This window comes from Rattus norvegicus, chromosome 3 (assembly GCF_021556685.1).
Source record: "Rattus norvegicus strain SHRSP/BbbUtx chromosome 3, alternate assembly SHRSP_T2T, whole genome shotgun sequence".
In the NCBI taxonomy this organism is placed as follows: domain Eukaryota; kingdom Metazoa; phylum Chordata; class Mammalia; order Rodentia; family Muridae; genus Rattus; species Rattus norvegicus.
In genome coordinates, this window is record NC_141536.1 from 89,432,213 (window position 1) to 89,444,504 (window position 12,292).

The 12,292-nt window shown below is 52.7% G+C and overlaps 1 protein-coding gene across 1 annotated transcript in view; it reads left to right on the forward strand.

The window, feature by feature from the left end:
- Nucleotides 1-11,032, forward strand: part of Abtb2 (ankyrin repeat and BTB domain containing 2) — a 153,713-nt gene extending 142,681 nt beyond the window's left edge. Inside the window, 10 exon segments of the mRNA NM_134403.2 lie at nt 226-322; nt 737-872; nt 1,880-2,106; nt 3,253-3,431; nt 3,714-3,819; nt 4,015-4,117; nt 4,952-5,042; nt 8,129-8,197; nt 8,621-8,734; nt 9,806-11,032. Coding sequence (NP_599230.2) covers nt 226-322; nt 737-872; nt 1,880-2,106; nt 3,253-3,431; nt 3,714-3,819; nt 4,015-4,117; nt 4,952-5,042; nt 8,129-8,197; nt 8,621-8,734; nt 9,806-10,003 — 1,320 coding nt within the window. The 3' untranslated portion in view covers nt 10,004-11,032.
- Nucleotides 11,033-12,292: the final 1,260 nt, after the last annotated feature.

The window sequence follows — 12,292 nt, forward strand, 5'->3', positions numbered from 1 at the left end:
AGAAATGGTTCCGAGGTGGTCACAGTTTAGGGCCTGGTGCATGTGGGGTGAAGGTGAAGATTCCAGAGTGCACATTCCCAAGGGTGACCAGATATCCTTGGACTCTATGCCTCAGCTGCCAGTAGGAGGTCACGTGAAGCGCTTGTAAGTCCTGCCCCTAGAGCACTGCACCCCTCTCCAGGCACTCCGTCCTGCTGAGTAGTGTCTTCTTCCTGTGCCTAACAGCTGCTACTTGATGCTGGTGCCCATGTGGAGGGCTCGGCCGTGAACAGTGGGGAGGACAGCTATGCCGAGACACCCCTTCAGCTGGCCTCTGCAGCCGGTAGGTACACTGCTTTTCTGCCCCTCAAGTTCTCACATCACTATGACATTTTAGCCTTGTCACCTAGGCTGGTCACTGAGCTATACGCTAACTTTAGAAACCCTTAAGGTTGTTTCTTCTAGGCTACTGGAAAGGGGGTTCCTTCCCTCCATCCCCCAGCGTTTTTGCTGAGCATAGGATCCAGAGAGGGTCTAGTAGGGCAGTGAGCCTTCCCTTCCTGAAGGGACAGGGCCCTGGTGGTGTAGGACACAGGCCCCTTCTCTGATCTCCCATTTATATCTATGTTATCATGCCTGATTGTGATTGTAGGTCCCCAACTTATTCCAAGGGTCAGATCTTGGAGACCCCACCTGCCCCAGCTTGGTTTCCCTATTCAGATCTCATGAAGCTTGGTACTTCTGCCTTGTCTCTCAGGGAACTATGAGCTGGTGAGCTTGCTACTGAGCCGAGGTGCCGACCCCCTCCTCAGCATGCTGGAAGCCAATGGCATGGCTTCTTCCCTCCATGAGGATATGAACTGCTTCAGCCACTCAGCTGCCCATGGCCACAGGTACAAACTCTGAGGTGCCCGCCCTAGATGACCAGGGACACTGAGATGCACTCTCATGAGCCTGGGCTTCTGAGGCAGTAGAAGGCCAGGCCTGGTGACCGTTCCTGAAGCCAGAGCTTGAGTGCATGTTAGCCAGGATGATGTAGGTGCTTCGTCAGCATGGAGGCCCAAGACTTTGGAGACCTGGAAACAGTGGATGAGCTGCTAGGTTCTGACACACTGGCACTGACTGGGACCTAAACAGTGAGCTCACCCCTTTTTAGCAAAACTGTTACTTATGTAGCTGCCAGGGCCACTCAGGACTCCAGTCCTCTCTGAAGTTGGTGGTGCTCCCAGAATATCCCCAGGGCTTTGCTCAGTACATGGGCTGGCTGTGAAGAGGTTGCTAGTAGCTCCAGGAGCAGACGGCAGGCCTGCCTGGCCTTGTGACTGGCAACAGCAGGTTGAAAGCAGAGACATTAGGCAGTGCTAGCTATGGAACGTGGAGGGGAACAAGAGCAACAGTTACGAGAGGGCAGGAAAGGGGACAGAAAAGAAAGACCAGCGGGCAAGATGCAGTGCGCAGTTTAAGTCTGTCTTCTCATCACTGGTAGATGTGCCCCACTGTGAGCCCCCTGACGGTGCCTGCCCCATACTTTTTCCAGACCCCCAAACCCTCCCCATCAATGCATATGAGGGCTGGTGGGCTGTTGATTGTGGAGGAGGTTACTGGTACCTTTGCATCAGCTTGGCACCAGCCCCAAGAGAGGGCGACCCTGTCTTAAGATGGGAAAGAGGTAGAAGAGCCTGAAATCACGAAGCGAGGTGTGGGACTAAAACTCCTCGGTCTTCTAGAGCAGAAGAAGGCAGGGTCCTTGGCTCCTTCACACGTCTCGATGGGGGATGCTGAGAGCCTCTGCTGCCCTGAGGTCATCCATCATGGTCACCAGGCTCTAGAATATAGCTCAGGTGGGCACCGTCCATCATCGTGGGGATCCCAGGGCTCACTTTGCTCTCTTGGCCTACAGGAATGTCTTGAGGAAGCTCCTGACTCAGCCACAGCAGGCTAAAGCAGATGTGCTGTCCCTAGAAGAGATCTTGGCTGAGGGCGTGGAGGAAAGCGACACATCGAGCCAGGGCAGTAGCGAGGGGCCTGTGAGGTTAAGCCGGACCCGAACGAAGGCCCTGCAGGAAGCCATGTACTACAGTGCTGAACACGGCTACGTGGACATCACGATGGAGCTGAGGGCACTAGGTGAGGCGCAGGTGTAAACAGTTGCACAGAAACACACAGTGCACGTGCAGGCGGGAGCAGTCATTGCCCTGCTCTCAGGGTCCCAGCCTTCCACTTGCAGGCCCACTCTCCTTTCTGATAGCACACCAGGAATCTGTATAGGACCCTGAAGATTACAAAGATGTCAGTGTGTCTGGCTGCTCAGCCCGCTTTCTATTCCTGGTGTCTGTGCATCTGTGGACTTCTGCATCATCTCGGGATGCTAGTCAGCCTGGCAGACTTGGACCAGAGCCTACGTTAGCTGTGTATTAGTGCATGATCTAAGTCTCATTTCCTACCTCTTTGTGGGTTTGGTTCTCATTATCCTCAACTAAGAACAGGATGTTGTCAGCTAGAGTTCAAGGCATGATGGTGTAATGGTCACCAAATGCACAAACCCTAGGGCAGCAGTTCCCGACCTTCCCAATGCTGCGACCCTTTAATACTCTCCCTCATGCCACAAAACTATTCTTGTTGGTGCTTCACAACTAATTTTTACTACTCTTATGAATCATGATGTAAATACCTATGTTTTCTCATGGTCTTAAATGACTTGTGAAAGGATCATTTGACCCCCTGAAGGGGTCACGACTCACAGGTTGAGAACCACTGCCCTAGTGCTGTAAAAGCCCAGGCAGCCCCATGAACATCATTGGGATATAACTGGATTTTGACATAAATTCCATACCCTAGTCTTGTTGTCCCATGGCCCCAGACTACTCCAGGGAACTCCAGTAAACCCTCACATAGCCTGCTGTGTACCGATACACCAGTGAGCTGGATGCTTCGAACTCCTCTGTAATGGAGCCATCTCAGGCTTTGTTCCTGAGTGCCCTGTGTATTTTCCCAGTGTATCTGGTCAGCCCTTCTAAACGGGCTCTTCTCATCAAATAATTCTAAGGCCAACAAGCAGTAGGCTGGCTTGGCTGAAGGCCTTCCCCTGTGTCATCTGATGAACAGCAAAGCATCCTGTGCCCTGCCAGCTGTGCCCGACAGGAAATCCACACATTGTTCACAAAGCTCAGCTGAGTGGCACGTGACACTCAGTGGGGCATCAAGGTGGAGCCCACCCTGGAAAGGCTGTGCTTTACTGGGAGGGGAGTGACAGCTGCTGTTCTCTCTGGCCAGGTGTCCCCTGGAAGCTGCACATCTGGATAGAGTCTCTGCGGACCTCTTTCTCACAGTCACGGTACTCAGTGGTGCAGGGCCTCCTGAGAGATTTCAGCTCCATCAAGGAGGAGGAGTACAATGAGGAGCTGGTGACAGAAGGCTTGCAGCTCATGTTTGACATCCTCAAGACCAGCAAAGTGAGTGGGGCTCAGCAGCCCTGACCTGGGTTCCAGACCCTAGGATGGCCATATAAATTTATAGGTGCAGGCATCCCACACACATGCACATATGTCACCCCAACACCCAGAGTTGCACTGCATGGCTGCCAGAGGCCATGTAGTCCAAGCTGGAGCCCAGCCAAAACAGCCATTTGGGAAATCACAGATGAAGTGAGTCTGTGCTGGCCAAACAAGCATGAGGTCACTGCAGCTACAGCCAGCCATGTGCATGGCTGAGGGTCCTTTCGCCTCTCCCTATAGAATGACTCCGTCCTCCAGCAGCTGGCCACCATCTTCACTCACTGCTATGGCACCAGCCCCATCCCCAGCATCCCGGAGATCCGGAAGACCCTGCCAGCCAGGCTAGGTGTGTATCCATACCCACTAGGGCTTGTCCCCACACATTCTTTTTCCCCATCACTCTTGCCTCCTTTTCTGTTCCCAAGTGCCAAGGTCCTAACCTCAGTTTCTCTAGCCCTCACTTTGTGTCCTCTGCCCCACCCCACCCCAGCCTTCTTAGAATGTGGGCACCCTGACACTGTCTTTGTCTTCCCACCCACAGATCCTCACTTTCTGAACAACAAGGAGATGTCTGATGTAACCTTCCTCGTGGAAGGAAAGCTGTTTTATGCACACAAAGTCCTTTTGGTGACAGCATCTAACAGGTATGCCACCTGGGTATCAGCCCTGGGCCAAGGAACACTTCCAGTTCTTTTAGCATTGAGGTGTGCTGTGTGAGTCTTCTTGAGGAGATGGAAACAAGCATGTGTCTACCCCAGATAGGACACTAATAAATGATTCCACCTAGATCTACCTTAGGAAACCAGTGAGTTTTGGGATAGGGGTTACTTGAAGGAACATGATATCCCAGAGGCAGTCCCAGCCTGGGTGCATGAAATTCTGAAGTTCCTGGCCTGACTTGCCCAGCTGCCCAGAGTTTCTTCTTTCCAGCAGTCATTGTTGCTTATGTAACCTTAGGGACAGACAATGTGAATTTTTTAAGTTTCAGGAACTTCCTCAGAACTGTCTTGTTTACTTCTAGACCTTGTTTCATCTACCTTAAAAGAAAGAGCAATACAAGATTACCATAGTACTAGAGAAAAGGGACCAAGGGGACCTTATAACTTCTGCCCTTGGGGTACAAAGTGGGCCAGACTGGGTGCAGCAGGAGCAGATTCCAGCATGCAAGGGGAAGTTCTTGGGGGCTCCTTCTGCTGAGTTACTACAGCTGACTATTACAACACAGAAGTATTCTGGAATAAAGAGTCAGCATTCCCACCATCGGCTCCCAGTCATTGTGCAAGGGAAGAGTCAGGGCACAGAACAGAGCTGTGCCCAGCAGCCCAGGATGATATACAATGTCACCTGCCAAACATCAGTGTGGGAACAGGGCAGTCATTCTTATTGGTCCGTCTCCCACAAGCTGCTCAGACGGCAGTGCCATTGGCACATCAATGGATCAAGCCATGTTCAAACCCCACCTTGTCTCCTTGTTCCAGGTTCAAGACCTTAATGACCAATAAGTCAGAGCAAGATGGGGACAACAGCAAAACCATTGAGATCAGCGACATCAAGTACCACATCTTTCAGGTGTGTGGGCCTCAGAGTTGCTCTGTCCTTGAAAGTCCCTCTGCACAGCCTGTCCTGGGCTGTATGCACCTGTTTACTCTGTCCTCGAGGGCATGTATGATTTCCCATTGATCACAAGAGAACCACCCATTTCCCCCTCAGCCAGACTGATCTTCGGTGAGGCTGTGGCTTCAGAGCTACCTCAGGAGTCCAGGCAGCCTGCACAGAGAGAGAGAGAGGATGAACACGCTGCCTGCAGTGTGCGGGCTCATCCTGTAATGAGCTGCTGAAAGCTTACTGGAAACGCAGAGGCTTGGCCACTAGGCAATCATGATGTAGGCTGCCCCTCTCCCCAGCCGTCTGGCTCCAGCCCTGCTGACTAGATAGGGAAAGCATGGGGTGCCCAGTTCAGCTTGTTCAGGCCCCAGCTTAGAGCTTTGCACAAGGTTCAGGCTGAGCATCAGAAACTCTAGTGGCAGCATATGAGGAGGTTGGGATTTCCGCTGAGAGGGACTTTCCAGAAAGTGGTGCGTGCATGTGTGCATGCGTGTGTGTGTGTGCGTGTGTGTGTGTGTGTTAGGGGGAGTTGGTGCTCAGCCTGTAGGTTGCCTTGGGAAGATGAAGACCCCATGGGAGAGACACAGAATCCCCAGTACTACCACTCAGGAGTACAGAGAGCCACCGTGTGACACGCTTGGCCCTCTGCCATCACACTTAAGGCCAGGTGTGATGACAAGCACAGCCCCAGCCCTTAGCGGCTGAGGCAGAAGGCTCATGTGCTTGAGGCCAGAGTGGATCAGAGTGTGAGACCTTCAGGAAGTCCAGGTGCAGTGCTCGCCTCCTCAGCCTCCTCTCTGGGACAGGAGAATTAAGATGGTGGGGCCACCCTCAGTGAGACAGGGCTGTGACTGTTGTGTGTATAGAACAGGGGAGGGCACTTCCTGGAAAAATGTCAGCCAAACTGGGGTAGCAACAACCAGTTAACAAGACTGCAGACTTCTGGCTCCCAAAAGCCAGAGTGGGAAGACTCATCTTCAGGACACGGGAAGCTCCCAGGAAGGGTGGCATTGATCACCGACACCTCACTTCTAGCTTTTTATAATTATTTGTTGTTGTGGGGTGCAGGGGGCAGGCATGCCACTGTATACAGAGATGGTTCCTTCCACTGTGTGAGTCCTGGGTTTTAACCCCAGGTCACAGGACATGAGTGCAGGCACCCTTCTTACCCACTGAAGCAGCTCACCAACTCACCAGACATTTCTTAGACAGTTCATTTAAGCTTCCCAGCAGTTCAAGGTCCGTTTGCCTCTTGGCAGATAGAGTCAGAGGTTGAGTAGCTTGCTCAAGGTAACACAGCTGGGAAGTGAGAGAGCCACGCAAGGCAAGGAAGGACTTTGGTTTGCTAAGAGCTTGACTATGAGATGGAAAAGTCATGGAGAGCAGGTGGGACCAGAAACACGGTAACTAAGGGATGAGACAGAGAGGTCAAACCCAGGCTTCTGGCCTTCTCTCCTCCACCCCCCTCTGAGGAGAGACAGCTCTGGAAGCATAATTGGCCAAGAAGCCCAAAGTCCAGATGACTACAACTGTGCTTGGATGTAGGATGGTCCTGGAGAGCAGCAGGGATTGGTGGGCAGATGTGTGTGGGCCAGCAGGGATTGGTGGAAAGACAGGCAGATGTATGGGCTCATCAGGGATTGGTGGAAAGATGGAAAGATGTGTGTGGGCCTCGCCTGGGGCCAAGGAAGGGCTCCTGTGCCAGGACAGGCTGGCAGCTCCTGAGGAGGGTAATAGGGACAGTAGGCCTGACAGGGTGGCACACCCAGGCCTTATAAGTGTTAACCCTCAGCTCCTCGCCTGTGTTAGCCACTTAGCCAGATCTGGCCCAGGATATCTCCCTGCCTTATTCTGTGGATGCCCCGGACCCATCTAACTCTAGTCATACACTCCAGTGTATCTAAAGTATTTTAATATAAATACTCCAACACATCCTTAGTATAAGAAATTGAGATTTCTTCTTTAGTACAGGACACTAAGCTTGGGGCCTTCTGCTTGCTGGACAAGCACTCTACTGCCTAGCCACACCTGGGAGAGCGGACCTACCACTGTCTTAACTGAGTGAGGGTATCCCAGGTCTGAGACTTTGTCCTGGTGGCTAAGGAGGCACACAGTAGTCACAGAGACAGATGACTGAGCCGCCTATGCTGGCTGTGCAGGCTGCAGCTGGGACTGCAGAGGCCTTGGGAGCCTGGCTTCTTGATGTGAGCCTGCCAGTACCTGACTGAGCAGCGCCCACTGTCAGGCTTTCTCCTAGACCCTCTGGTGCCTCTGCAGCCTGAGGCCCAGGCCTTACAGAGCCTGACTGTACCTGCTGGAGCCTTGTTGCTCACACACCTGCCAGCACCTTGTTGTGGCTGTTTCCTCAGCTAACCCTCAAACTCGATATAGCTGCCCACTCCTGGTCTCTCCCATGGGATCCCAGCACCCACTTCCTGAGAGCTCTAGGCACAGATCTCAGTCAGGCAGCAAGGCGAGCACTTCCTTTCTTGGGGGAGATCGGCCAAGGTATCGGAATCTGGCCTTCTTACTCAGTTGTTCCTCTACTCACCCTCAGTTCCATGTGGAATTATTTGCTTCTGGGACAGGGTCTTGCTATGTAGACCAGACTCGCCTTGAACTTGCTACCCTACTTCTTCAGCGTTGGATGATAGATCTGCACTAACATGCCTGGTCATACATAGAATCCATTTTATACTTTTGTTTTGCTTTGAAGTAGGTTGTCCCTGGCTGCCGTGGTGACGTATGGTCCAAGCTGGGCCTCAAACTTGGGCAGTCCTCCCATCTAATTTTTCTGAACCCTGGGATTATAGGCATGTACCAGCACACCTGGTTCACACATAAATTTTAGACAAAAGCAGTGAGCACGTTGTGGGGGTGGGGTGTGAGTCGGGGTAGCAGCCCTGCTTTGGAATAAAAAACCAGTGACTTGAGGTAAGGCATCTTAGCTCCTGGGCTACAGAGCTTTCATAGGGAGGGGCCTCGGCGTTGGCAGTGTACTTGTGCAGCATGCACATGGGTGGTCTTTACACAAGTCCATTGCCCTGCAGATGCTGATGCAGTACCTGTACTATGGAGGAACAGAGTCCATGGAGATCCCCACGGCTGACATCCTGCAGGTAAGAGCAGGGCATGTAGCCCAGTGTCCCCAGACAGTCAGCTCGCAGCCCTGATATCAGATACATGTTGTCTGAAGTAAGGTGACTTCTGTAGACCAGGTATAGTCGTTTTCTTGGTGTGCCTGTAGGGTTCAGCCCAGGGAGCAACAGGCCGTGTCCAAGCCTTCTGCTCACCAGTGGCTAAAACGCATGGCCCAGGACACTCTAACTTTTATAGACCAAGGTCTCTTTGGAGGTCAGAAATCTTATCCCATACCTGTGCCCATCCTGTATCTCCTACATCCCAGCCACTACCAAGATGACCTGGAACAGAGCCGTTGCCAGGGAACCATCTCTTCTCAGACTAATTTGGCAGGAGGGCTGGGTCCTGGGACTTAAGAAGACGCTTTCATTTCTAAGGCCCTGCTTTTACCCCCTGACTAGCTCCTGTCAGCTGCCAACCTGTTCCAGCTAGATGCCCTGCAGAGACACTGTGAGATCCTGTGCTCCCAGACCCTTAGTGTGGAGAGTGCTGTCAACACCTACAAATACGCCAAGGTAAGAGCTGGGCCTTCAGCCACTCCCACCACACTTCTCTCTGGCCCCTTCACAGCACTAACAATAGACAGGAGAGGAAATGCGTGGACCACATGAAGGGCAGAGCAGCAGCTGAGGGAACTTAAAAGCCCCAGCTGGAGCCTGTGGTCCCTGCTGCCAGCAGTGGCCCCAACATTGACTCAGAAGTCAGTTGGTTTAGAACCATCGTACATCTCAGCCATCTACCTCTGAAGCCTCCTTCTGCCCTCCCACCCTCCATCTACCTCTGAGGCTGCTCCCTCCATGCCCTCCCACCCTCCATCTACCTCTGAGGCTTCCTTCTGCCCCCCTCCACCCTCATTTCTGCTTCGGGCAGTAGCATCCTCAGGGTCCCTCCACATCCTGTCTTCCCCGTGTAAACCTCATATTTTTTTCATAAGTATGAAACCATGCCATCCCCTACTTAAGCCTGCCCAAAGGTGGCTGCTTGCAAATAGACACCAGCCCACTTCGAGCTTGACAAGACACAGCCTCCCACCCTCCTTCCTGTAAAGCACCTCCCAGGACCGACCAGCTTCCTGTCTTCATCAGTGTCCCCAGGCCTCAGGCATTCCCAGCTTTTATTGTCCATCCATCCTCACCTGGCTTGTCTCATTATTTTCTCAGGCCTCATCCTCCCTGAATGTTAGCTCCAGGAGTGGGAGGGACTCCGTACCCTGCTCAGCGGCAGACTCAAAGTGAATGCTTGGTGCTTACTGAATTAGCACAGCTTTGGGGCATTGCCCACTGCGCTCAGAAGCCTTGTGCCCGGGTAGTGCCCTTAGGAAAGGAGCTGATCAATAAAGTTATCATTTGTGACATAGGTGAGGGAAAGGGTAGGGCTGGGGACTCATTAGTGTTCTTGGTGACTCAAGTGAGACTTGAACCAGGCACTCCCAGGAGGTACTCACACAGGGGAAGGTGGCTTCAAGAGGCAGCAGGGATCTCAGGTTTTAACTGAGGCCTATTATGAATGGGTGACATCTGAAGGTTAAGGCAGGTTTGGTGATGGAGGAAGCTATACAAAGGCCTCATTTCTCCCTCTACTCACAGATCCACAACGCCCCAGAGCTGGCCCTCTTCTGTGAAGGCTTCTTCCTCAAGCACATGAAGGCCCTGCTGGAGCAGGATGCCTTCCGGCAGCTCATCTATGGCCGAAGCAGCAAAGTCCAGGGCCTGGACCCACTGCAGGATCTGCAGAGCACCCTAGCTGAGCGAGTACATTCTGTCTACGTCACCTCCCGGGTGTGAGCCAGGGTGGATGGTGACTGCTATCTGAGGGTGTACAAAGGTCTGTTAAAGCCAGAAACCACCAGCGACACCCCCAGTGGAGGGAGGCTTGTAGGCCTTCTGGGGTAGGCTCTTGGGGGGTACGTCCTGCTCTTCCCCTAGATTACCCTCTGTGGTGTTGACTGATCCTGAGGTGGAAGGAGAGTCCACTTCACTGTTGCTCGGCCAGTAACTGGCCAGGGGTGTGACGTAATTGCACCCTGAGGGCTACCCTGTGCCCTCTCCCCTCCAGTGGCTCAGCGTCGAGCCGATCCACCTCAGCACCAGCCATCCTGGCTGGGGATGTTAGGATCACAGGCATTCTTATGAATGTAGAAAGTGTCCGAGCCCAGGCCACTGGGTGCAGGAGCCGCTATGTTTGGTTTCCTAACAGAGAGAGGCTAAGTCCTGCCCTCCAAGCTGTGCCTTTGAAAGGGCTGGGCCCTGTTGGTGAAAACTGGACCTCCAGTGCCCTCCCTACAAGACTACTAACGAGAGTCTGAACTGGGAATCCCTGAGCACCGGGTATGCTGGGCTACAGGAGCTGGCAGCCACAGGAGGTCCAGCCCCATCATGTCTGTAGGCTGAGGCAGCAGGGCTTCAATGGCCTCAAGTGCAGGGCGCCTTCCACTCAGGGCTGGGGTGCAAGAGCACACTTCTCACCTGGGTTCCGTGACTCTGGGGCATGAAGGACAGGGCCTCGGTGGAAGAGAAGCTGTGTCCTCTCCCCTCCTGTCCTCAGTCTTGGCTCCCCATCCTCTGACCTGTTTGTGGACAGACGCTGGGACAGCATCAAGAACAGCTACCTTAGAAACTATTTATTCATCAGAAGCCCCCAGGGCTTGCAATCCTGGAACAATATTTTCAACTTGCTGCTTGTGCTGGATGTACAAAAGAATGAATGGTATTTTATTGCTGTAATATTGTATGATACTGTAACTATACCTTAATGTTGTTACTTACTGTAAATGTACTATGGTTTTATCAACAATAAACACTCATTAACATTGACCTTGGCGTCTGCTCCAGGTAAAAGAAGACTGCCTAGGAGTCCAGAGCTCGAGAGGAGCCCTGCTGAACCATAGGGAACCCAAAGCTGAGTCTGTGCACTGGGCAGGAAAACCCCGCAGTAGAGCTCTCATAGCCAGCACTCACCTGTCTGGATCAATCTGACTGTCCTTGGATTGGCCTATTTCTACACCTGGGAAATGAGGCACAAGAAAATTTGATGTGCCAATGGGCTGGACAGAACAGGACTCAGACTGGAAAGGCCCACCTGTGGCTTTCTCTGACCTTAAGGCCAGGGCTCTCCATCAGGATGAGATGAGAAAGCTACTGAAGTTTGCACACCTGTACCAGGTCTATACTGCATGGTCTGATGAGAAGCACCAGGTAGAGTAGGAGTTGAAGGCCAGCCTGGGCTAAAAATCTTTGCTAAATATACCACCCTTCCACCCCTGGTTCTTGTTAAGATCACTGGGAGTGGCTACCATTTAGTAGCATCCTGGAAAATAATACAGAGACTCCAGGAAGCAGAAGGCCCGTTTCCTAGCTCTTTTTGGGTAGAGGTCAGGCAGAATGGTGTGAGCGTGTCTGGGGCTCTGGACTCAGCAGTGAGGATGTCTTGTGCATATGTAGCACAGTGCCCTCTGGGGGTCACAGGGAGGAGATGCAATCCCCAGTACCACCGAAGGTGAAGGAGCAGCGGAGGCCCAGTGTCTATCCTTTAAGGGTTTGCGTCTGACCACTCCACTTCCAGCAAAGCTGTTCCTAGCTGAAAAGGTGAATCTGCTTACAACCGGCTCCAACCTGTTCCTCTGCAGGTGTTAGGATTAGATGAGGAGTTAGCGCTCTAGGCTCATATTAAACAAGTACCTTTAGCCATTTTAAATAGAGGGCTGGAGAGAGGATATGAGTAAGAACATTTGCTGTGGAAACAATAGGACGTAACCACACGCACCCCGTCAGTACTGTGAGGCCAGAGACACGATCACAGGGGCTTGCTGACCGCCAACCCAGCTCCAGCTCAGGAGAGAGCCTCAAGGGGAGGATGTGGGGAATGACAGCAGCAGGACACGGCGTGCCCCTGGCCTGCACACACACGCGTGCGCACACACACAAGCAAGCGCGCATGCATGCACATGCGCACACACACACACACACACACACACACACACACACACACACTCTCTTCTGGGATGGGGGCAGTTAATTCTTCCTAGGACTTAACACTAACAGCAACAGGGATATTTGATCACTTAATCCAGAGCA